General features: G+C 40.3%; 1 protein-coding gene across 2 annotated transcripts in view; it reads left to right on the forward strand.

Moving 5' to 3' along the window:
- GON4L (gon-4 like) overlaps positions 1-27,008 on the forward strand; it is a 3,426,849-nt gene that overhangs the window by 2,101,822 nt on the left and 1,298,019 nt on the right. For both annotated transcript variants that reach the window (XM_044080158.1, XM_044080159.1), the window contains one exon: positions 1,460-1,546. In XM_044080158.1, coding sequence (XP_043936093.1) covers positions 1,460-1,546 — 87 coding nt within the window. The remainder of the gene's footprint in view (positions 1-1,459; positions 1,547-27,008) is intronic.

Genomic DNA, 27,008 nt, shown 5'->3' on the forward strand with positions numbered 1-27,008 from the left:
TGAGATACAATATAGGCCAGACTTGGCCTTTCAGGAAAGCTGATCAGCTGTCTGTCTCACTTGTGGATGTAAGAGGTAAGGACAACCTTGGACTAAGCGAGTTTTTTAGATCAGTATGTCATGCTATTAATCTATATTATACGGACCACAGTAAGCCACTTCCTGGTAGAGTTACAGCTCGTTCATCAAAAGCATTGTTTTCTTTGGTGGCTTTCTATAAAGTGATTGACTCTAAGAAATATTCTAGAGGCAGCAGTCTGGTCCTGTTTGGACACTTTTACAAAGCACTACAAACTGGATTCCTTTTCTAGGTCTAGAAGAAGTTTTGTCTGGACCATTCTGCATGGACTGCTGGAGTTTTTTATAGGTCTGTTCTCCCTAAGGTTTCCTAGCACAAGTATTTAGGGCTCTTGCCACCTCCGTGGGTAAGAAATGCTCAGAAGTGTTTTGTGCTCCAACTACCTTTCCTATGAAATGCCTCGAGTGCTCTTAGCAGTTGGAATGCTTGATGGACACCCAGTCTTATAACATCTACTCTTACACGACTGTACCTACTCATTGGTTGTGTAATACTGGGTGTGATTGCTAAGTGTTTTAGTCTTGTCCTTGGAAATGGTACTGAAAATATTTATTTTCTTATCTCATGTATCAGCCAAAGAGAAAAAGAGAATGTAAGCCATTAACTTTAATTTCTTTTGAAATGTAGTCATTCTTCATATCAATATGCCAAACACTAGCTGAGGCTCTCTCTGAATTCCCTTTGCATTGTATTCAAGACAAGTAGTTCAGTGACAGTTTATATGGTTTTACAATTAAAAGTAATTGTTTCATACTACTAGTCATATGCACTGTTCATTTGGCAAGCATCTGTATTTATCTTATTTTGATTTCTGTCTGCCTCTGTAAAAGTTCTGCATGTTTATCCCCAAGTACTAAACCTTTTCATCTTCCATTGTTTATACATGCATGTACATCTTTGTGAAGTAATCCTTGATACTGCGCTTAATGTTAAGGTTCTATGTTAGTAACCTTAATAGTTTGATTTATATGTATGTACATTTTGTGACATAAACATTGATACTGTGCTTCTTTAATGTAAAGGTTATGTGTTAGTCACCTAGTTTAATATAGTTTGATTTATATGCCACTTAGATGCGTTTTTCTCTTAAACCTTCCGATTAAACTTAACTGTGACTTGTGACTGCAAAATGTCATTGTATCATTTATGGCTGTATCTTATTCTTCATTTGCTTGTAATGACATTTTTTGTGGTGTGTTTGCATGCTTCTCTGTACATAAATGCACATGTTTGTATCCCCATACCTTCACTGTTAATGTAGTCCCCCTGGGTCAGGTCCCTTTACCATGTGGTTCAATAAGTGCATAATATAGTGTAATTGCAGAGATGAGCAAAGATGGATAGTTTGTCTACCCTACATTTTTTCTCTTTTTTTTCCAGCATGTTCAACTTCTTACCCAGTTATACCTGCTATTCAGTGTGAACCCAAACTTAAGCAGTGAAGCAGAAAACTCCAAAATGTTTCTGGTAAGGCATTACTTCCGTTATTGTGAAATTAGACTGTTTTAAATGAAGTATACAAACAGCAAGACCAAGAATGCAATATGTCATTCTATTTTCAAAACTGTTAATGTTTGCAAATAAAATTCAGTTTCTGCTTGTTTGCATTCCTGATCTTTTAGTCCAGCTGTGTGTGCTTATTGCAGTGTAGAACACATTCAGTTTTCCTGACAGGTTTCTCTAGTATTTCTCGGATATGTGCCACAAGTATTATTGTCTTGAATGAGTCAGTTTTACAAGAGGGGCCAAAAAAAGTCTGTCTGTTTTATTCATTTATTTTACAGTTATGTGGGCTGTACCACAAGAAGGAGTAAGCGACATTGTCCATATTTTTTCGAAGAGAATGTAGCTTGATTTCCATGAGTTTTTCCACTTTAGTATGACAGATGATGTTTTACGTTCTTGCTTTATTCTTGTAACTTACTTTTGTCATTGAATGTTCTGATTTGTTTTATATTAAATTAGCACATTTTAATACATATGAATGTGAATTTATTATTTTTTTTGCATGATTCCATCGTCAGTGTTGGTCTCATTATAGAAAGGTGGAAGGGAGTCCGTAGTTGAGTTATAGTTCTTTATGATCCTCCTGCTTTCAAATGGAGGAGGAGAAGTCTACCAGAGGAGACCCATTAATGTGGAAGTAGAACGTTTTCTCCTGTTAACCAGACAGGTGAGCTGTGTCATTGATTTTGTTATATCTTTCAAAAGAACACATGTACACACATCCAAACGGCTGAAGTAAAAAAACGTTTTTAATGTAAGCCATTTCTTTCTGTACAAAATTTAGTCAGAACTTCATCAGACAATAAAAGAATGGCAAATTTCACAGTACATTTAAATCATTAACCATGTCATTGATTGTCCAATCAAAAACTATTTATTTATTGCATTTGTTTACTGGGAAAGTCCACTGGGCCTTGGAGAGTCCATTTTCAGTGGAGGCCCGGGGAGAAAAGCTCCATATACAAATTAATACAGAACATATAGTTTCAGTTACATAAATGTTTAAACATCTAAATAATAATAAATAGTAATAATAATAATAGGCAATATTTTAAAATAACACAGTATAGTGTACATGTCAGCATTAGCACTATATTAATAAGTAGCTAGGGAAAAGGATTGATGAGGAGAATAGCAGTGCAAAAGACAGGAAGGAATAGGTTCAGGAGTGGTAGTAAGGTAGGTATAGAGAGAGAGGGTGGATATAAAGGATTTGGAAGGTAAGAGGGGTAGGCAAGACTGGGATGGTTACAGAGCTGGTTGGTTAGATAGAGGAGGAATGCATGGATGAAAAAGAAGTTGGAGAAGAGAGCAGGGGGCTACAGTCAGGGTAGCAAAGTCTGGAGAGAGTTATTTTTGGCATGGGCAAAGCCAGCAAGAGGAGAGATGATGTTTAAGAAATCTTTTAAATTGGGCAGTGCTACTGATGGAGGTTATAGAGGATGGGAGGGAGTTCCAGAGTTTAGAAACAGTAAAGGAGTGGAGCATTTGGCTGGCTGTTAGTTGAGGTTTGTCTGCTTTGAGCAGGGTTTTATTTTCTGATCTAAGGGGTCTATTTGGCTGGTACAAGGTCAGCAGAGAGGAGAGAGAGGGGCATGGTGTGGGTTTGTATATTAATTTATGTGCCGTAGTTAAGTGTAGGAAGTTGAGGTAGAGTGGTAGTTCTAGCCAGTTTACATGCTGTAAAGAGGAGCAGTGATGTGTTGAGGATCTAGCATTTGTTGCGAATCTGGCGACCTTACTGTAACATGTATCTAGCCTGGTTTTGAGGGATGAGTGGATATTTGTAAGGATAGGTGCACCATATAGCAGGGATGGAAGTAGAAAACCTGAGGCTAGTGCCTTTTTTGCACTATGGTTAAGGTAATAGTTGTGCCTGTAGAGGGTGCTTAGTTTCTGATGTGTTTTTTTGATATTGTTGAGAATGTGGAGGTCAAATGTGTGGTTTTCATCAATGACTACTCCTAGCTGTTTGGTGTTAGAGACAGTTTCGATGGTATTATTCAGGGAGCAGATAGAAAATTCAGTCCTATTTAGGGGGGTTGTTTTTTTGGGAGTGAATAGAATCAGTTTGTCTTGTTTGGGTTAAGAGCAAGGTGGTTGTTTGACATCCAGTTTTCAGTGGATGTAAAGGCTTATTGGGTTAGTAGTTGTAGCTCAGAAGGGTTTTTAGCAGAGCAGATGATGGTAGCATCATCTGCATGTTGGATTACGGTGCTATGAGTGAGGGAGCTATGGAAGTCATTTATAAATATATTGAATAACAGGGGGCCTAGTATGGAACCTTGGGGTACACCTGTTGTGATGTTGAGGAAGTGAGAACAGGATTGTTGCCACATTGTTGATTGATATCTGTCAGAGAGATAGTTTGAGATCCACTTTAGGGTTGGAGGGGAGACACCTAGGTTGTTGAGTTTAGAGAGCAGAAGTGGGTGAGATATGGTGTTGAAGGCTTTTGAAAGGTCGAGAGAAAGAGTGGAGACTATTTGATTGGTATCATGTGCTCGATTTACAGTATCCAAAAAGGAAATGAGAGCTGTGTTTGTGCTCTGGCCTGGCCTAAAGCCATGTTGGATTGGGGAGAGAAGTTGGTTATTAACTAAGTGGTTAAGGAGTTGAGTATGCACGCATTTCTCTAATATTTTAGAAATCTGAGAGAGGATAACGATGGGCCGAAAGTTGAAGATATCTGAATTTTTGCTGCCTTTCTGGAGAGGAAGAATGTATGCTTTCTTCCAGATATGTGGGACATAGGACTCTTGAATGGATCTATTAATAAGTATACTAATGGTGTAGGTGATGAAGCTTGCGGATAGTTTTAGGAATTCCGAGGGTAGGTTATCAGGAGCGTTGGTGCAAGGTTTTAGTTTTAGAAGGAGTTTCATTATGGTGCATGTGGGAATGAGAGCGAATGAAAAATTAGGTAGAGAGGAGGGACCTAAATCGGTAGGTGGTTGTTTTGGTGAGTTAGTGTTTGTAGGAGGAAAGGTGGTGGTCAACTTAGCTATGGTTTCAATGAAGTATGAGTTAGAGCGAGGCTCCTCAGAGGGTATTTTATCAGGGTGTATGCAAGGACTGGTGTTAGAGTGTGGGTGAATTAGGGAATTGATTCCACCCCAGAATTTCTGAGGGTTTAGTCTGTGCTGGTCCTGAAGTCTATGGAAGTATTCTTTTTTGTTTTTAGTGACCTGTTTTTTGGCCTGATTATGTAGTTGTTTATATAGTGCAAGGTCAGCTGGGTTATTGTGCTTTTGCCAGGCTTTCCAAGCCTTGTCTCTAGTAGACATGGTTTGGTTGGTGGATTTGGTAAGCCATGTGGCATGATTAGACTTGACTCTTTTTAGTCGGGGAGGGGCTACCCTTTCTCGGATGTTGAGAAATGTTGAATTGAAGGATTCTACTGCCTCATCAAGGGGGATGGTTCTTAAAGGTGCCCAGTTGGTTTGTTGTAAAATTTCATTTATGGTTTCTGGTGAGAAGTGGGATAGGTCTTTGGTTTGTTTTAGCTGATGGTTGTTTGTAGGTGAGGTAGTTTTACTTATAGTGAAGGCTGGTGAGTGGTCACTAATGCTTTTTGATAAAGTTCCAGAGGAGGAGATATTTTTGGGGTCCGATACTAGGATCCAATCTAAGATTGAGCCTTGGTTCTTTTTGCTGTTGGGCCTGGTAATATCAGTGATTAGCTGGGTGTACTTAAATAAGTTGATGTTAGTTTGGGGATTAGTGTTAGTGATATCTAACCAATTCATGTTAACATCGCCTAGAATGATTGTTTCCTTTTTGGATAGTTTTGCCTGACCAGGCAAGAATTTCTTCTATTATTGGAATGTTGTTGCCTGGGGGAATGTACAAAACTATAATGCAGAGGTATTTGTAGTTATTCAGCTTTAGGAAAGACACTAACATTTCTGCTGTGGAGAATTGTGGAATAGTTTTATTGAACGGAACTATGGTGTAGGTAGTTGGGTATATTAGAGCGATGTCTCCACATTTTCTATGTGGCGTGTCGTATCTATGACATGCATAGTTTGGGGGTAGGAATTCAGTACTGTTGATATATGGTTTAAGCCAGGTCTCAGTTATGGCAGTGAAGTCAGGCCTGTTTTGATGTAACCATGCATTAAATGGGAGATCTTGTTTTTGATGCTTTGTAGATTGATGGTAGTAAAATTCATGGATTTTATTGGTGTGGGGTTGGTTGTGAGGGGCAGATTGTGGGCCTGGAATTGGGTGTATGTTGCCAAATTTCTAGCATGTAGAATTATGTCCGAGGTATATAAGGTAGGACCTATTTTGGAGTAGCTTGGGTGAGACCGAGAAAGTGTGGATGTTGTAAATGTTGGTTTGAAAGGTATACGAGTGGTATGATTTTCTGTAAGGGGAAAGTTACATAGAGCTGTAGGGAGATAGTAAGGATAAAGATGTTAGAGTGTAGAGGCATAGTGTTTGGGTGGAACAGATGAGATAGGATAGGAGAAGGGGTGTGGTGGCTGTAGGAAGAGGGGATGGGTGGAGTTGAGTGACCTATTTAGTGTGGAAGTGGTGAGATAGGAGAGAGAATTGGGGTGTGGAATCTGTAGAAATGGGAAAAGGTGGAGTTGTGTGGGCTGGTTGGAGGTTTTGATTGAGGGGTGGGGTCAGGTTGGGTGGAGTTGGGCGAGCCAATTGGAGGTTTTGATTGAAGCGGGAGGGGTATCGTTAGGTATAAGTTCAATGAGTGGGGGTGGGTGGGAATGGGGGTAGGGTAGGGGAGCGGAGTGAGCCCGAGCGTAGCAAGTTAGGCCGAGAATGGTAGGCTCCTGATTGTGCAAAAAAAGTATCTCTAAGCTTTAAAACTAAAGCAGGGCTGAAAGATTTCTTTTCTGTTCTTTTTGCAGTAATTTGTGGATGTATTTTAACCTTTGCAGGCTCAAGAGAGCATAGTAAGGTAGGGAAATGGAGCTTCTATGGACGTGGATTGAGAAGCTAAGGAAATTAAATTGGGGAGGGCTGGTGGAATGCGAGCCAGTAAGCTGTGCTTGCCACTAGTCATTTAAGTGGAACGTGTGTTAAAAAAGGTTAGTTACTGCTACCTAAGGTTAGAACATTTGGATGCTGTACATTAGATACGTACACTTTTACAAATAGAGCTGGAATAATGTTATAAGTAGGGCGCTCTTCTTTTCTTTGAGGAAAACTTAACATGGCATTGACCAGGTAGGGCTGTATCTTTAGACTTTGGGGGAGGGGTACCCGAGTAGGGTGGAGACAAAATATTTACAAATAGAGCTGGAATAATGTTATAAGCAGGGCACTGTTCCTTTCTTTGATGAAAACTTAGCATGGTGTTGACCAGGTAGGGCTGTATCTTTAGACTTGGGGGGTACCCGAGTAGGGTGGAGACAAAGTGGATTGCACAGCTTTATCCATCACCTGGGATGTTTAGTTTAAAACAGCACCCTCACTTTGATCCAGTCAAAAACTAATTTAAAACAACACCCTTACTTTGGTCATCTGTAAAGCTTCACATCCTTAAGCAATTAAAATTATTAGATATTTTAAATAAAATATATGAGACTATGTGCAAGTAAATAAAACCTCAAGAAACAGTTGCTTTAATGTGTTTAAACTTCTTCCTTAAAAAATATTTCAAATTCACATTGGCATTAAGGCCCGGAGCACAGTCTGCTCTGTCGCATCTGCCAGAGTGCTTCTTGGAACTGTAACAGGTTTTCAACATCACCGCAAAAATCAGCAGTAACCACACTGCCAAGTACATAAAATGTAAACTTTTTAATGTCTGTGCACACTAAACTGTGTTTTGCTAATGAATTTAGTGTCTTTGGCACGAGTAGCCAGTGAATCTTTATACATTCTTCTTTTCAATTGCTGGCTTGTCTTATCCACGTAAAATGCTACGCAGAATTGACAAGTTGCAATGTAAACATGTGTTGAGTTACAGTTATATCTAGCCTTTGCCCAAATATTGAGGACCAAATTTGGCAAATAAATGTTACTAGTGTTGGAAATTAGTTGACACTGGTTACAATTTCCACAACATTAAGTCCCAAACACTGAACTGCTCGCTGTGTACCCTGAAGTGTTTTTTTTCTCTAAAATAGATTTGATTATTCACTTTCTTCTAAGTGAATAAAGGTCTTGTTCCAACACAATTAACCAGTTCAGAGTTTCCTATAGTAATTTTCCAATTTTAAATAATAAGTCTGATAACAAACATATCGTTCATTATAGGAATAGGAAACACTAATCTGTAAGAGATGTGATTGGTCTGTACTAGTTTCTAATGTTGATGTAAGATTACTGATTGGTCTGAATCACAGTAGCTCAGAACTGGTCAAGCTTTTCCCTTTCTAAGCAATAACACTTCAACATCAGTAACATTTAGCCACTCAGAATCATAGCCTCTTACAGCAAAAAAAGTCCAGTAAGGTCTTCCTTTCTTCTTGATAAATGTCATCTTTACAAGTTAAACATACTCAAACAGATTAACTGTCCCTTACCAACTCCCTTTTTGACATGCATCAGATGTGAACTCTTTGCGTAGATACTTATTCACAAATGATTATTTCATCAGTTGTATTTTTAGAAAACAATGATTCATCGTGTTGAGACTAATGGTAATGTCCAAGAAATTAACTTTACTACCCAAATCCCCTTTAGTAAACTTTAAAAAAGGAGTACTATGGTTCAGTCAATGAATCCATAAACATAAGAAACTCATGATAAGAACCATTCCATACAAAAGCAGATCATCTATGTAATGTCTCTAAAATGACATCTTCCCATAAAAATCACCTTTAACTCGCAACTGGCCATAATCAAACTGGCGAACGCAGGAGCAACTCTAGCCCCCATTGCAACACCAGACAACTGTTTGTAAATATTTGCCAAGAAAGCTAAAATTAGTTATTGTCCAAAACCAAATGTAACAACTGACAAATGGTGTTAACCAACCATGCATCAAAATCACTAAACCTGAGCAGGTAATCTCTCACCATATTTATCCCATCATCTTGAACTATACAGGTATAAAGAGATGCCACATCAAGGGTGGCAAAATTCACATTTGATGGTGAGGCATCAAGTTCTTTTAAAAGTTCATGAAGATGCCACAAATCCCTTAAATAAAATTCTGACCTCTGAACCAGGGGTTTTAATAACATGTCCAAATAAACAGAAATAGTTTTTGTTTTGGACCCACCAGCCGACACTATAGGTCTGAACAGGGGACTACTGATGTCTTTATACACTTTTAGAATACTGAAAAAAATGGCCATTTTGGGGTGTTCACCCTGTAAAAAAGAATAAATAGTGTGATCTATATCCCTAGCATGAAATAATTCAAACAAGATGTCATCAATTTCCACTTATTTCTTTAAAATATATTCTCTACTAACTTCAGTGTAATTCTTTTTATCCGCCAAAAGATTTAACAAAGATGGTGTTATACTTTTCATTGGCCATAACTAATATAATACCCCCTTTGTCAGCCCAAATGACTCTAATACTGTTATAAGACGATAGTTCATTTAAGGCTTTTCTTTCTAATTTAGACACATTATAATTCCTTTTATACAAACCAGCTTTATTTCTGAAAATCTTCTTCACAGAACTCACCACGTTTTGAGAATACTGTGTAATGTTGGCTTGAAAGTACTATTAGAAAATAACCTTTCATTCCTAGTATGTACATCAAGAATATTCTGCATAACAAACAGCAAGTTAAGTTTACATAAAAATAACCTAAAATCAACAATCAAATGAGTTTTATTTGTAAACACTGAAGGAATAAAAGATAAACCTTTTTTCAACCCAGCGATATGATGTTCTTCTAGTTTAAAGTCATTTAAATTCACCATATCTATGTTATAATGATTCATTTCTTTCTTTTGTTCTTCCCGTTCCCCTTCCCTTTTTGTTGGAATCCATTGTTGTTCTTTCAGATATTGATCCACTTCAAAGTCCTCATAGTCCCCCTCAGGAATTTTTAAAAAAGGACTAGTTGAAATAACAGGAGATGGTAAGGAATTACTAACTGATGAACCCACTGCTGTAGAACCATCTATCTTATTAGAATCAGACTAGTGTGTCTGACTCACTGAAGTCTAAAGTGAAGCAGAAATATTAGTAGAGGGAACAATAAATCTGTCATTCTGTTGTTGTCAGTTTTTACCACTGTTAGAGCTCAGGGGATAAGCGAAACCAGCCTTATATGTAGTCATATCTCTTACCAGTTTAGACTGCTTTCTACTAATAATGAAGCTTTGCAAACTATCATTTTGGATAGATAAATCCTTATATAATTTCTCAAAAGAATCAGAAAAACTGGAATTTTTGATTTTAATATCCACAGTCTTAATCTGTTCCTTTAAAACACTCATGTCAACTTTGTATCTTCTAATCAGGATTTTCAGCATGTTAATGCGAGTGGAGTTGAATAAACTCACTAATTCTTTATACAACTAATCACCGAAGTGAACACAATTAGGAGACTTCAAATTCTAATCCGACACATTTCTCAAAATACAAACCTTGTATTGTAGACTAGTATACTTTTAATGAGGTTTTCTAGTTGGGAAATGTCTTTTTTTACAATTATCAAAGTTAGAACTAGAAGAAAGTCAACTTACAGTAATGGTGATGGTTCTATGATTTTCACGGTAGAAAGGATTCTCAACTTCCCCAAAAACGAGATGGTGGTTGACTAGGATAATGCACTCCTCCATGAGACATCAACACCTCTAAACAATTGCTGACCTGTGAAACTGCCACACTCAATTTTTCAGTGAGGGCCGCAAAATCTTCCGGAACAGTATGCAACAAAAGATTTAACCAAGTGTCCTGAGAAAACGTTTCTTCAGACAATAATGGAAAAATACCAAATGAAAAACTTCCATAAACCAAGCAAATAAGTGAAGTGGACTGAAAACAACAAACAAATGAACACAAGTCCATACATCCAAAGGGCTGAAGTAAAAAACGTTTTTAATGTAAGCACTTTCGTTCTGTACAAAATTTACTCAGAATCTTATTAGACAATAAAAGAATGGTACATTTTACATTACATTTAACTCATCAACCATGCCATTGAATGTGCAATCAAAAACTAGTTTAAAACAACACCCTCACTGTGATTGGTCAGCTGTAAAGATTCACACTCTTAAGCAATTAAAATATTAGACATTTCAAATAAAACACGAGACTGTGTGTAATTTAAATCTCAAGAAACAATTGCTTTAATGTGTTTAAACTTGTTCTTCCTTAAACAACTTTTCAAATTCATATTGTCATTAAGGCCTGGAGCACTATCTGCTCTCAGCCGAATTTGCCACTGTGTTTCTCAGCACAATAAGAGGTTTTCAGTATCACCGCAAAATCAACAATAACCACACTGTCAAGTACAAAAAATGTAAACTTTTTAAACTCTTTGTATATTAAACTGTGTTTTGTTAACCAGTTATTAGTGTCCTTGGCACAAATAGCTCGTGAATGTTCACACACTCTTCTTTTCAATTGCTGGCTTGTCTTACCCACGTAAAATGCTACACAAAATTCCCAAGTCACAATATAAGCAATATACTCCCTTGGCTTCTGGCTAAAGGATGAGCTTATTAAGGTCATTAAATTTTCTTCCACAGTGGACTTCAGTGTGACCTGGTGTAATTTTTGGCTGTTAAGCTGTTGCTTGGGCATCAGGCTCAGGTGCATCCCGCTAAAGGATAGTCTAGCTTAGGCCATCATCTGTTAATGATGAAATTAAGTATACCATCCTGGACACAGGTTGGTCCTTAATAAAGCTTGCCTCCCAAGACTTCATAGATGAACTCCGAAAAAAAAAAAAGAGAGAGAGACATTCATCTACTTGGCTCACATCAGTCCCTGCTTTCATCATCATCTTACAAGCTGGCCTTCAGTGTAGGAGTCCATTGACAGAACAAGAAAAGCTTCTAAGTATGTCAGGTTGCTGTCTTTTGCTTTACCATCCAAGTATTTTGAGGACATTCTGCCAGCTCAGCAGTCACAGTAGTCACTACTACTGTGGTTAAGGACTGTCCTTTGATGGGATCGTTTTCTAACTTCACCTTACCTTGGCGAGCGAGCACTTGAAGACCAGTGAATTCTGGAAATGATCATGGTTACTGAGCCATTATACCTCTTAGGTACTGCCCAGAAAAGAGCCCTGCTTACAGACCATGCATTCTCTGTACAGCTTTTAAGACTGGCCCAATCATTACTCCTTGAAGATCTTGAGATTCTGACTGTCAGAATGAGACTAGTGGTTCACTCTTGTCATATTTCATGTTCATCTTTTCCATTCTGTAATGCAGCAGCCTTAACACGCACAAGCAGTATGCAAAATTCCTAATATTTACTCTTCATTGTGTCAGTTGGTCACATACACCTGCTGTGGAATGATGCATGGGAAGCATCATTGAACACAATGGATGCATTGTGGCACATCATTATCTGGAGTCCACACAACTGATATATTTTTTGTTCACTCTGGGTAGGTACCACTTTCATAATGAAGTGCTGCCATTTGGTTTCCTCTGTGCCCCAGTTGTTTATCAAGCTATTTTCCATTCTAACTCAGATTTGTAGGACTTTAATGTGTACCCTTACTTGTCTGACAGTTTTTGGTGACTTTGTCAAGGAGTTCATGGTATCTTCCCTGATTTTGTCTAGTTCTGTGGATCCAGGCCTTAGGGCCTTAAAACCCCCTCTGCCAGGAAGCCAGATGACATTTACCAGGTCCTAGATTCCCATAAATGCCTGTTTAGAAATCCTGTGGCGAACCCTGAGGTACTGCCTCAGGATCCCAAGGGAGCTTAGGGAAGCATCACAAGAAACCCTTTGCCATGAGAAAGAAGGCAGGACCTTTGACAGATTTGGCAAAAAAGTGTACACGTCTGCCACCCTGACCATGAGAGCTCTCATTTGCCAGTTCCCTGTGGTTAAGTTCTAATGGACTCTCTTGGATCAGATGAAGGAGAAACTGGAGGGGATGGAAGCTGGAACTCTGTCTTAAGAATTGTTTGATCTCTGCTACTTTTGTTCCCAAGTTGGTAAGCGTTCTTTGCATCGTGGCTTTAGAAACATCAGGCAGGGTGGCTGCCTCTTTGTCAGTCATTCATAGGCATGCATGGAACAGCATATCAAATATGAGCTTCTGGATGCACCTCTGGACAAGGGGGTTATGTATGGATCGAAGGCTGAAGTAATTTTTAAAAATAAATGGAGTACAAGACTAAATCTGTGTACAATGTCAAAGACGTTTTGCAGGTTCAGCCATCTAGATTTAACAGTAATTACTCTACCAAGCTGTGGTCCTTTCATTCCTCTCAACCCAGGCAAAGTGGTAGAAAGACCAGGAGAGGGAGAGAGATAGAGAGAACAGCAGCATAAAAGATGGCAAGCTGGCCAAGGCAGCAGGCCTATGGTTTCCCACCCCAGGAGCCCGACAGAGAGCAGCCATGACTCAGTTGGGCACCTCCCTCTTCCCTCATGCACAAGTCCCACCCTAGCCCTTCCTGACATCACCCCTTTCAATCTGTCCTTCACTGCTTCTTCAACTCTATGGAGAAGACCTGTACTTTTCTAAAGTAATGTACCAACTTTACTCAGGTAAATGGATCTTAAACATCCTAAAAAATCAGGCTACAACCTGCTATTTGCCTCTCTCCCCTAAAATCAGTGGGTATTCCTTCTTTTCCAGAAAGTCATCTGATGGAGGCTTTACTCAAATGGATCTGTTGCTAGTTCAGGGCTCCATAAAGCACTCCCATTAAAAGACAGTGGCACAGAATATTAAAGACTTTTCCATGTTTCAAAAAAGAAGCAACCTGAAGGCCTGTCTTGGATCTTTCAAGAGTAAACAGTTTTGTGCTTGTTCCCAAGTTCAAAATGTTAACCATGCAAAAGCTTCTGCCCATACTATCCCTTCAAGCATTCATGGTCACTTTAGATCTAAGAGATGCTTACCTCCACATTCTCATTGCAAAAGCCCCCAAGATGTATCTGCACTTTAGAGCAGGTGGAAAGCATTATTCATTTTCTGCTCTACCCTTTGGCTTATGTACTGTGCCCAGAGTTTTTACACCGTGTCTAGCCGTGGTAATTACCTTCTGCAGGATAAAGGGCTGGATGACTGATTCTGGCAAAGATTTGCAGGCTTCTCTTCAATTAACCAAGACCATTTTCTCAAAGTTATGTTTCACTCTTAATTCAAAATAGTCTAATTTGACCCCGTTACACAATCTAGTGTTTCTAGGAGCTCTACTGGGCAAAAAAAAAATGGCCTTCCTTCTGGAGGAAAGTTTATTTTCTGATTCAGTAGTTATACCTTCATGCGCTCTGATTCCACTGGCAAAATTGTACAAAAAATTGTGCTACCTCAAGAATATATGGTGCCAACACATTTTCTCAACCATAAAAACAACTCTTGTGTAAAAAAAAGGAGTTGGTGTAGCCAAACATGAATCCTAACCAAGAGGACTCTTTTTAAATTCAGTCACAAAACCAAATCCTAACCACCAATGCTTGGATCTGGCATGGGGCACACATTCCAATGGCCTTCAAGCACAGGGAAAATGGGACAAAGCCACCTTAAAATATACGTAAAGCAAAAAGAGATGTTAGTCCGAAAAGGCATGCGGCCATTTAAGGAAGTATGGGCAGCAGGGGCTCCAATATCGTCTTTTCCTTCTGACTCAATGGGTGGTTTATCGGATCTGACCAGATCTGACATCCTCTTGGATCCAGGACTTGAGCTCCTCCTACCCAAATTATCTCCTGTCCCTACAGTATCCCAGATCTTGCTTGCTGCCACTTTAGTTCAGATATGATTTGAGGACTCAGCACTCAACTTTGAGATGAGTGCTTTTCCTATGTTTTTTTCTTCAGTGTAAATTTGAAAGGATATCTTCCCGGTATTCTCAAACTGGTATTACTGTTGTTTTTAGGGTTTTTCCCATAGGTAATGAGTGCATTTGTGTTCCTTTCTTTCCTGTCTTCTAGCTTTAAAAAAAGTCTGTTGATAAATATAGTTATTGTACTTAGAGTGTTCAGCATGTATTAATCTTTTGCGATTTCTCTCTTTTTTTTCCTCTATGTAGTGCTAGTCTGTTTTTCCCCACAATAGTGATGTGGCATCTAGTTTCAAAAAGCGCACAGCATGCGGGAAAAAGATCCCCCCCTAAGACCCCCATGTATTATGTGTTTACTGTTTAGAAATAGATCACCCGGACATCAAATGAGAGTTCTGTGCCTACCTCAGTGCCACTGCACTGATTGATCACAGGAACAAATTAGTTATCAAGAGTCTTCACCCTGCCCAAGCAAGAGAATCAACGACTTCTGTCTCAGTAACTATTTCTCCTTCAGCTGAGAAAGCAGGGGAAAGCCTAAACACATTAAAGAGAAGATAGAGAGAGACAGAAAAGCAAAGAGAGAAAGAGAAACACAGATAACTGATGGCAAAGAAAGTGATCTGAAGAGATCCACAGACCCATTGAGCCTAGATCCTAAAACACCAAGACAATTGGATCCAGTGATTATTCAAGAACCAATTCTGATCACCTTTTCCAAGTAGATTTTCTCCAGAGCCAACCAGCCTAGACTTCAGTCTCTCATTTAACAGCAAAGGTCAACCCACTGATCTTGAAGGCCACCCTCTGTGACTTCTTCCTTCATATCCTTTTGATTATTAAGAAGTCAGAAGCCAATGTCGACAAGTTGATGCACAAGTTTCTAAGTGCACGGATCAAAATGGAAGTCCTAACTACCCACCCCCCACCCCCCACAGGAGTGGCAGGCCAGACCCTGACTCCCACCTCTGTTGATATGTCCTTCACTCTGCCTCTCTGATCTGGTGTCCATGACTCCTAGTGATACTTTATGGCTGACCCTCTCATAGCCAATAGCTTGGTCAGCTTCAACTCCATCTTTGGATCTTGTAAGGCCAGAGTTGGGAGGTCAAAGTCAAGGCCAATGTCCAGGGTTTGGGATTCACTTAAAGGTTATTAGAGCCATCCCTACCTTAAGACAACTTGGCTGTAATGTCATCTTTGAAGCAGAGACAGATTGGGTCCCAGAAAGTTCCTTTGTTGGGATCTTTGGATCCTAATTTCAGATTCTGCTTTGGCCTTCAAGGCTTTTCAAAGGGTGCTCTCTGGGTCAAGAGAGGTAGTCTGTTACACACACTGCACCATCCTGATCCTCTGTAGATTCTGCAGCTCCTCTCCTGGTTATCCTGTCACTCAGGGATAGCCAGCCTCAGTGTGTCTCAAGAAGTCTTATCTGGTGAGTTCCCCTTCTGGTTTGAGCCACGTCCAGAGCCTCCCACCAGGGAAGGACATAGGAAATGCACTTGAAAAGGAGGCATTTGGATTCCCCTCAGTAGTCACTTACGTAAGATACCAACTTTGAGGAGGTGATGGGTCCCAAGATCCCCCTTAGAAAATGTCTCATTTGGAGATATTCTTTAATTATTGAAACAACAAGGGGGTTTATCCACCAAAGTGCCTTCCCATTAGGAGTCCTTATTCCTCAAGGCTTTTGGGGCTGTCCCATCTACTTTCTTGGTGGTCTCACCTGCTGATGAGCTTATTGATCTGGTCTCTTAGCATGCTTGTGTGGAACCCATTGTGATGGAGCTGATACTGAGAAAACCTGACAAGATATTGGTATCCCTTAGAAACAGGCCATATTGGGGCAAGGGTTCTAACATAGATGCCTAGTGGTTGCAACAGCCACTAAAAAGCAGCTCTTTAAAGAGAGTACCTCTATCCCTCTCCCTAGCAGGGAGTGTAGGGTACTGGCCAGATTCTGAAAGCAGAATTACACTTCAGAGACTTTTGCTGTACTGGTGCTGAATTACCTAGTCCATATGACTCTCTTCCAGAGAGACTTGACCAAGGAGCTTTCCAAGTTACTCTCAGGTAATCTGCCAGCAGATGTACAGAAGACTGGATTTTCAGCTAACCAGCCTTCAGTCAATGTCTGATGTGGCCATGAGACTGCTTTCCAATGCAGTTGATGGCAGGTTGAGAGCTACAGGCACTGGCATTGCCATTCGCCAGAATACCTGGATGCATCTTTGTAACTTTGGTAAGGCTTCTGTACATTCTGTATCAAAGTTCACTTTGATGGTTCCTCTCTTTTCTGACCCAAGGTCAAAGAAACCCTCACCAAAATTAAGCAGGAGGGCAAAACCCTATCTGCTATGGGCATTCATTTTTTTCACCTCCCAAGGAACCTTCTCCCAAAACTAAAAGGGTGTAAAGAAGTTGTCTTCTTATAAATCTAAGAGTTTTGCCCAGCACTGTTCTGGTGATAGCTCACGCCCTCGAGGCATAGAGGAAAACAGTTTTGATGGGCTTTGCCTTAGGGCCAGAGGGAGGACTGCAGAATCAAGGGTTTCAAGGTCCCATTAACTCCGTAACAATTGCCCAACTGCTGCACCCTGAAGGCAGTCATGGGGGCGGGGGACTTGTCACTGCACCCTCATGCCTGGATATAGCCATCAACAAGATTCTTGGGTTCAGAAGATAATTACTAGAGGTTGCATTATTGCCTTTGCTTTCCCCCAGTAAACAAGAGAAATAAATCTGATGTTCCACCCAGTCAGAGGCAATTGCAACTGCAAAACTTCAAAGCTGCTAGTAAAATGTGTCTTTCAAGAGGTGCAACCTGACCAGTAAGTATTTGGAATCTATTCAAGATACTTTTTGGTCCCACAAAAAAAAAAAAAAAAAAACAGGGACCTTAGCCCAATTCTGGACCTCAGCCAGCTTAATTAATTTGTGAAACAAAGATGCTCATGTTTCACTGTTGCAGTCATCACATTTGGGTTATCTGCTTGCAGTAGCCTTCAGTCGGCCTGATTAACAAAGTCTTGGGTCCTGCGTAGGTTGCAGTCTCTTCTTCCATGACGTCAGATAGGTGTATAAAACATGCAGCCGATGCCATTACACCAGTCTTTCTTGCCGTGCAGTGCCAGAAGCAGTTCGCAAGTGCCGGTCGGCCGACTCCTGAAATTTTCGTTTTTGAGTTTCAGAACCGAAGTCTTCCAACTAAAGCCAAGTACCCCATTGGGGAAACCTTTTCTTGCAATAAACTGATGTCAGTAAAAGTAAATAATTGTATTTCTTGTGGAAAGCAAATACCTTGTGAAGATTTCCATTCGTACTGTATTCCTTGCCTAGGCCCTGACCACGACGTACCTCGTGGGTTTTGTGCCTTATTTAAACAACAAACTATCCGTTCTCGGTATATTTTCGCTTCTAAATATTTTGGTGCTCGGTTCAATTATCCAGATATGTCTTCGGTAAGCCATCCGACTACCGACATTCTGAAAAAACGCAAAGATAAAGACAGAGACAGGCCGCCTAGGTCCAAAGCTGCCAACGATGCTTCGCCTAAGCCAGTCGCCAGTACTCAATGAGGAGCTTTTGCAGCCTCTGATACTCATTGCTTCAGATTCGGAGGCCTTTACTGGGACCCATTCGGAGTCTGGTATGCTGCGAGATGCTTCAACTATGGAACCTGCGGATGTGTCTACCTTGGATGGGTCCGGAGCTGCTGTGCAGGCACCGGCATCTGAGGGTGTATTCAGGCCTACTGATTTGCATATCGAACCATCGCCATCTTCTTCTTCAAGGCCTAAAACTCTTACCATGCCTATAAAACTGACGCCCAGACGGCACGGTAAGGTAAGGCCTCTGTGCCAAATAAACAAATGATAAGAATGGCTGAAGACCTTATTACTTTAATCAGGGGAAGCCAGCCTTCCCCCTCTAAGAGACCTAGGACTCATTTTGCTTATGATACTTCTGACCAGGATTCTGAAATTTCTGTTTCCTCTGATGACAAGGATTTACCCTTATCTACCTATGAGGATTTCTCTTTTAATGAAACCTTGCATACTCTTAAGGAGTTTTTTCATTGGGAAAGTCATGATTACTCTGATTCTAAGAAGAGGCTTAGGGATTTCTTACTCCTGCCACAGCACAGGCCTTTAGCTATCCGTCATGTACTAGACATTGTTGATAATGCCTTTTCGGAATCTATCTTGACCCCTGACTCTCTACCTCCTGCTCCCAGAAAATCTGATAAATATTACAGGGTTCCTGACTCTCACAAGTTCCTTTTCAAAAATCCCACTGCAGCTCCTGAGACCATTTCACAGGGACCCAAGGACATTAGGCTACTACTGCCAAAAATCCTACCCCCTCTGATAGAGACTCCAGGGCACTGGATAGATGGGGTAAGAAGGTATACAGTTTTGCAGCCTTGGTCATTAGGGCCTTAAACTGCCAGTTTCATATGTTAAAGTATCAGCTTGGATTGCTTAAACAGAAAATTATGTTGATTCCTGATTGTGCTGAAAATAAGGATTTACAGGATTTAATGCATTCTGCTGAACAGGTTGGAAAACATACTTTGCAATGTGGTTTTGATTCACTAGAGGCATCTTGTAGGGCTGCTGTCACTGGGTCTCTACTTAGAAGGCATGCTTGGCTTAAGGAGCAGTCCTTGCCAGATCAAGTTGAAGCTTAATTACTGGATGCTCCCTTAAATCAGGGCCGCCTATTTGGCAACAAGGCAGAAGAAGTTCTTGAAAAGATGGAGGAAAAAGCTAAATCTATGCAAACTGTTAAATATTTCTTACACGTGCAACCGCCAAGATTTAGTAGGCATTGGCCGTCTAAGAATTGGTCTTTTCCTGCCTCTTCAAGGCCTTCTCAGCCCAAACCCAGATCCAGCAGAACACCCAGGCTTCAGTCCCAGGTTACGCACAGGACTAAGCAGTGGGGGGCTCCCACTTCCAAATCTGGGAGTAGTAAAACTCCCCCCTATGGTAAACTGTCTCCATGACTTAACTTTAAAACTTCCAAGCACTTTTCAACTGACTGCCCCTTTGGGGGGGGGGAGATTGCTCTGCATGCAAAAAACTGGGAACTCATTACACAGGACAAATAGGTTTTAAATATAATTTCCCAAGGATACAGATTTCACCTCCACATGTTACCAACCCCAAACAGATGGCCAGATCTACCCCCAAATCAGTGGGCAGAGGCTCAAAAGCAAGTACTCTCTCTCTTGAGCATTAATGCTATTCAAACTGTACCAGAAGAGGAAAAGAGACAAGGTTTCTACTCGAGACTTTTTCCTGGTACCCAGAAAAGACCACTCTTGGCGTCCTATCCTGGATCTGTCTACCTTAAACACCTTTTTGGTGATTACAAAATTCAAGATGATAACTCTTCACCAGTTGCTTCCTATGCTAGGCAAAGATGCCTGGTTGGCAACACTCGATCTAAAGGAAGCATACCTGCACATCCCAATCAGGGAATCTTAAAGAAGATACCTATGCTTCAAAGCAGGCTGCATGCACTATCAGTTCTCTACACTGCCCTTTGGCTTATCTACTGCGCCCAGGGTATTCACAAAGTGCCTAGCTCCAGTCATCGCATTTTGCAGGCGAAGAAATATTCAAATATACCCATACCTGGATGATTGTCTAATTCAGGCAGAAAGCCAGGACATACTTTTGAATCATCTGGCTTTTGTACAAAAAGTGGTAACTTGTCCTGGGGTACACCATAAACGAAAATAAATCATGCCTGGAACCCTGTCAAATTATATTCCTTGGAGCAAGCTTGAATAAAACTTCCCAGATGGCTTTCCTCACGCCAGAGAAACAAATTCATTTAACAACCTACTTCAGACTAATGGCCACAAAAACTCTCCTATCTGCAAGACAAATACTGCAAGCCTTGGGGTTCATGACCTCCTGCATTCTTCTAATTCCATATGCAAGACTGCATATGAAGAAACTACAATGCTATCTAAAAACGTATGGTGTCAACATTCTCAGGATCTAGAAGCAATGATTCATATCATACCTTGCCTATGGCTAGAGTTCCTTTGGTGGGCAGAGGCCTGCCACCAAAACAAGGGACTACCATTCACTGTACCCCCTGCCGCCCAAACCCTAACAGACGTATCAAACTATGCATGGAGGGCTCACCTGGCAGGGAAGTACATTCAGGGCAAATGGAACCCAAGTCAAATGCACCTGCATATCAATCAAAAATAAATGTTAGCTGTACAGAATGCTCTGACAGCCTTCAAGGACCAAATTCTTCCAGGACAATTAATGGTAAAGACAGACAACACCACTGTTTATGTGGTGCATAAGCAGGGGGTACACATTGTTACCCCTTCTGCAGACTAGCCATGGCACTGTTGAATACAGCCTTGAGCTACCAAGTGCATCTTCAGGCTCAATTCCTGCCAGAAAAACTAAATACACTGGCAGACGGACTAAGCAGAAACCTCATGGACCCAAACAAGTGGAAACTGGAACCAAAGACTTTCAATATGTTGGCAAACAAACAGTGGAGCCCAGATATAGACCTGTTTGCCTCCCCTCAGAACTACCAACTTGACAGATTTTGCACAAGGACTCCCCACAAATAAGCTTGGAAAGTGGATGCTCTGTCCTTCAGCTGGAAAAACCTACACGTTTATGCCATTCCTCCTCTGCCTCTCTTCTCCAAACTACTACTAAAGATCAAGCAGGACAAACCAAGGACGATATTGATTGCACCAGACTGGCCACAACACTGGTACTCTTGCGCAATGTGTCACTTTTGGCTCCATGGCACCTGCCTCAGACCCCTATCCTGTTGTCTCAGCAGGAGAACCAGATTCTGCACCCTCAGCTTCAAACCCTGAACCTAGCAACCTGGCTAATTACCTAATCTCTCCTTCACCATCCCTCAGTAAACAAGTGTTTGATACCATTTTAGAGGCAAGGAGGCCTAGTACTAGAAAATCGTATGCTGAAAAATGGATAAGATTCTGTGCCTGGAACCAATCTCAAGGGATGGGCACAGCAACGCCCAACTTACCTCAGATTCTTCAATACTTAACTGAGATGCTTCACAGGGGCCTTTCTTTTTCCTCCATCAACATTCACACCTCAGCCATTTCAGCTCATTATAATACAGAACCACCCTGTTCTCTCATCCACTGCTCAAGCAGTTCCTCAGAGGGGCCAAAAACTTAGACCAACCAGGAGAGCCCTAACTCCAGCCTGGGACCTTAACTTTGTATTGGAGAAACTCACGCTTCCTCCTTTCGATCCAGCTGCAATTGCAGATTTAAAATTCTTCTCTTGGAAAACAGCCTTCCTTTTAGCAATCATTTCAGCAAGAAGGGTATCAGAATTACAGGCTCTTATGGCAGTGGATCCTTTCATCATCTTTCATGCAGACAGGATGTCGCTCAGAACCAATCCCTCCTTCATGCCCAAGATGGTATCCAGTGTGGCTCTTAGTCACTTCATTTGCCAACCTTCTTTCCTAATCCACAGAAAAAAGGGGAGTGGATACTGCACTCCTTAGATGTGTACAGACAACTTAGATTTTACTTGGACAGGACTAAACCTCAAAGGAAATCTGAACAACTGCTGGTGGCATTTGCTGCAGGGGCAGATGGAAAGGCTATTTCAAAGCAAACCATTTATAAATGGATAGGCCATTGCATTCATTTCTACTATAAGCACAGTGGAAAACCTATCCACAGGGGATCAGACCCCATTCAGCCAAGGCTGCATCTACCTCTACAGCCTTTCTCAGAGGTGTCCCTACCAGGGACATCCTAGAAGCTGCTACCTGGAGTTCTGTACATACTTTCACCAAGCATTACCATTTGCCAGTTTTCTCTAAAATCCAGAGCTGGCTTTGCCACTTTGCCTTATAGCTAGTCCTAATGCTATCTAAATTCCTCCTCCCATCTTTAGCTTTGGGAATCTACCCAAATGTGATGACTGCAACAGTGAAACATGAAGAACACAGTACAGTTGTGTAGACTTACCATAAATGTAGATGTTCGAGTGCTTCCCATTAAGGGGGCACCTGACATCTGGAGCAAGAAAAACTGATGTGATGGTGTTGGCTGCATGTTTTATACCCCTGACTAACTGACACAGGACCCAAGATTTTGTTAATGAGGCCGACTGAGGGCTACTGCAAGCAGATAACCCAAATGTGATGACTGCTACAATGAATACACTTGAACTACATTTATGGTAAGTGCACACAACTGTACTTTCTGGATATTCACTGTTCAGTCCATCCTGCCTCTTCTGAGGAAGGACAACTGCGTGTGCTCAATAGACCTTCAGGATGCCTGCTATTATATCAAGGTAGTGAAGCAGTCTGACTTCCAAGATGGCTGCACATTGAGTAACAACTTAATTTCAGCTCTCCCAGTGTGAAAACAGAAACTCAAAAGAGAGAGCCATTAAACTTGTTTTGGGTAAATTTCAGTAACTGGCTAGTAAGTGCACTGTCTGGATGCCAGCAAAAAAGAAACATAGAGAACCTGAAAGAAAATCTGTCACAAAAGATGAGGATAAAACAATGGGAAGAATTTTGCAGCTTTTCAGCAAAAAGCAGTGCAAGCTCCAGCTTTGATGCAAGACACGATTTCCAGTAACCCATTGGAAAAATTAAGTCAAATGTACTTCAGGCTGATTAAAATAAACACAACACTGATATTAATTCAGATAACAAAAGGCTAGAAAAAAATGAAAGAATCTTTAAATAGCTATTCGTATGAGCTGATAAAACTGCAAAAATCAGATGTCAAAATGAAGAAAAGGCTGGCTGAATGTCAGACTACTGAAGGAGATGTTTCAAACAAGTAATGGAGTTAGAAGGCAGAGCACGTAGGGAAAACCTGAGATTTTCTGTTGTACCAGAGAAGCTGGAAGGAACAGACTGTATTCATTTTATGAAAGCACAAATAACCAGCTGGCCTGGTATTCCACAGCAAGAGTTGTTGATTGAAAGGGCACATTGTGTGTATGCTCCAAACCTGGCCATGAGAAAGCAAACCTAGGCCTTTAATAGTAAAGCTGCAATTCTATTAGCAGAAGGAATTGATTCTGACAAAACTTTGGAAGAAGGGCAGACTAATAAAAGTGCGAGACAGAGGTGTCTGTGGAAAATGATTACTCACTGTACATCAGGCAGAAGAGGAATAAATTTATTCCACTAATCAGGGAATGTCGGAAAGCAGGCATGAGATTCAAACTGCTGTATCCAGCTATTTTTCAGAATATTCTTTCCTGGAGGGCAAAAATATGAAAACACAAAAAAGCAGCTGTGCTGGTATTCAACAGCAGGAGTTAATTGGAAGGGCATATCTTGTGTAATGCTACCAGCCGAAGGAGTTGTTTCTGACAAAACTGTGGCAGAAGGACAAGGTACTAAAAATGGAAGACTGTAGAGTGTTTATACACCAGACAGAAGAGAAGTAAAGTTATTCAGCTAATCAGGGAATGTCAAGAAACAGGTGTGAGATTCAAGCTGTTGTACACAGCTATCTTTAGAATAGTTTTTTCCTGGAGGAACAAAATAATTTTTTGATGCAGAACATGCTAAGGAGGAAATACAAACATTTGTCCAACAAAAAGTAAGCTGTGGAACAGAAATAGTCTGCTTCTTGTTGTTCTGGTAATAAAGACCACAGAGAGACTGTGCCATTAGAACCTTTTCCAATGTCTTGAGAAAACTGAAAAAAGAAAAAGAGTTGACTAGAAGAACCGAAAGTACAGTGGAAATAAAGCAGATACTGGATTTGTGAGATGGAGATAAACAGGAATAAAACCAGCAGCTCTGAAAATAAATGTGGGATTACAAAACATTAATTATACTTATGAACATGACAGAACAAAGTCAGCCTGGAACTATTGGACTTGACTTTGTTAAACTTGTAGGGGAGTCTAAAGCATATGCTGTAATTCATGTCATTAATGTTTGAAAGAACAGCCAGGAGAGGGGAAGAGGAGGCAGAAAGTTAACTTTAAGTAAACAAAAGTTTGTTCTTAACAGTAGTATTTTTATAATGCATGATATGATCTGCATACTCTGAAGTAAAAATTTCTTAGTTATTTTCAAGTATAATGGGGATACTAAAGTAAACAGGTACCTCGTTTTTTTTTTTTTTTTTTTTTTTGCTTTCTCTTTCGTCGTATTCAGTTTTAAAAAAATATAGGCACTGCCGCATAAAAAAAAAAATAAGAAAAATCTGGTCAGAACAACATGATACAAGAAAAATTGATGTGCTTTGTCTCATTCTTCCATAGAGGAATGACTGGATTAAAGCTCTTGGCTTGATATAGTAAGTTTTAAGAGAAAGCAAATAAAAAAGAATATCAAGTATAATAAAGTTTTCCTCTAGCAAATAAATAAATGTTTGCAAAAGCATCTCTGTATCTGGTTCTCATGTCTCCATGAAGACAATCTAATTAAAAAAATATAAAAATAAAAACAGAGTATGTCTTTCTTTCAATGATTAAGTGATAATGTTTTCTGAAGGCATTCAAATGTTTTCCCAGTCTGAGAGAGCAATAAAGCTAAGACAAAACCAGAGAGTACTTAGTAGAAACACAGGCTGTACCACAAGTCCCATGAGTTTTAGCATAGATAACTTTCCTTTAGGGTTAACCCAAGCTTGTGAGTGTGGCTGTCAGCTTGGGACAATTGTTCCTGTTAGGAGGGTAAGACTTCATTATTTGAAAATATACATAGTCTCGTGTATTGGTATTAAGTTGTTAGGTTTTAGGGCAGTATTGAGGGTGTATTTGTGTGTTTTTGAGGGCTTTCAATAAAACAAAAAGTTTTGTAAGATGTGCCATAGGCTTAAATGGATATGACAAGAAACAACTGTATAAAAAGATCAACCTCCCACACATTAGAGTATGCATGTAACACAAAAGCTGGAACTAGACGTTTAAAAAAATAGCTTTTGCACATAAAAGGTGCGAATAATAACTTTGTAACATAATGACGCTTTCTATATTATCTTCAAATGTTAATGCTGTCTTAGATATATACAAAAAGAAAAAGTAGTGAACTGTATTAAAAATGTTGAGTGCAAATACCTATGGTATAGGAGACACACTTAGAGGTGAACATGTGAATTTCATAAAGAAAAGTTTTCAGAATGGATATTCAGCAGAATACCTGGAACAAAGGACAAGAGGAGTACTTATGTTAATTGCAAGAAGAGCTCCAGTAGTCATAAAAGAGAATAAAAAATAATGACAAATTTGTGGTACTAATTGACTACTAGCAAGGGAGGAGGATTACAATGGCATGCGTTTATATTACACCTAAATCTGCTATAATGGAGTCTAAGAAGATTCTGGGAGAAATTATCAGCTTTCAACAGGGAATATTACATATAGATGGGGACTGGAATTTGATTTGCAGCAGGGACCATGTGTTTGGGGGGCCCCAGAAAGGAAATATAACAAAGGGAGTGTTGACTTTTGAAGAAATTTATGAAAATATTTGGTATGGAAGATTTGAATTCAGTAGTAGGAGTTCAAAGTAAATTTATGTGTTATTACCCTAAACCTCTCTGGTCTGTGCAGTTGTTGTAGGTGCCTGGCAAGGTACATGCAAAAGGGAGCATTGTACAAAATTCTAAGTATGTGGGCTGAGTATAATGGAATTATTACATCATTGGATCTAGATATGATGCTTTACTTATAAGATGTGTCACATCAAAGGATTTCCTTACTACTGTGAATATGTGGTAGTCAAAGTTCCGATTGCTTTCAACCTGAGTACCCAGGTCATGTACCACTGTTTCTGCAGTTGGGGGGGTGCTATTGATAATCTAATTAGCAGGGCTGTCGGCTTTCCCAAAGGGAATAATAATGCATTTTTTTGCATTTAGTTTTAATCCATGCCTTTGGCAGCAGTTATTTATCTGCGTTAACCCTGTCTGCAGTATATTAACATCATTAAGGTCTCAGTGATTCCTCCCAGTTTGCAATCGTCAGCGAACTTGGTCAGTCACAGACCATCCAGGTTTGCTTGGACTTCTGAGAAGTAAATTCCAAACAGTAAGCCCGGCACAGAACCCTATGTTTCTCCACTGGTGACTGGTCTTGTACTAAAGGTGAAGTCACCCACTTTGAGAGCATGTGTCCTGTTGGTGAGATAGTTGGCTACCCATCTGTTAATGTAGGAGTTAATTCCCAATTAGGAGAGTTTCTCTATAATACCTGAGTGAGGGATTGTGTCAGATTCCTTGGCTAGGTCAAGATAGGTAGCATGCATGATGTTCATAGTGCATACAGCTGCAGTCATAACAGATGGGTTCTCCTGCCGTCAGGCGGGTCCTCGGTCGGCCGAATTCCAAAGTCTAGGTCCGGCGTCGGTTGTCGTCGCTTCTTCCCTGACGTCAGTGCGACAGGGGTATAAAAGAACCAGCCGACACCATGTTCTTCAGTCTTTCTTGCCGCGCGGTGCCCGAAGCAGAAGCAGTTCGCAAGTGCCGGTCGGCCAGCTCCTGAGATTATGAAAAATTTAGAAAACCGAAGTCTTCTTAA

The sequence above is a fragment of the Protopterus annectens genome, chromosome 8.part0, assembly GCF_019279795.1.
Source record: "Protopterus annectens isolate FY-2018-M chromosome 8.part0, PAN1.0, whole genome shotgun sequence".
Taxonomy (NCBI): domain Eukaryota; kingdom Metazoa; phylum Chordata; order Ceratodontiformes; family Protopteridae; genus Protopterus; species Protopterus annectens.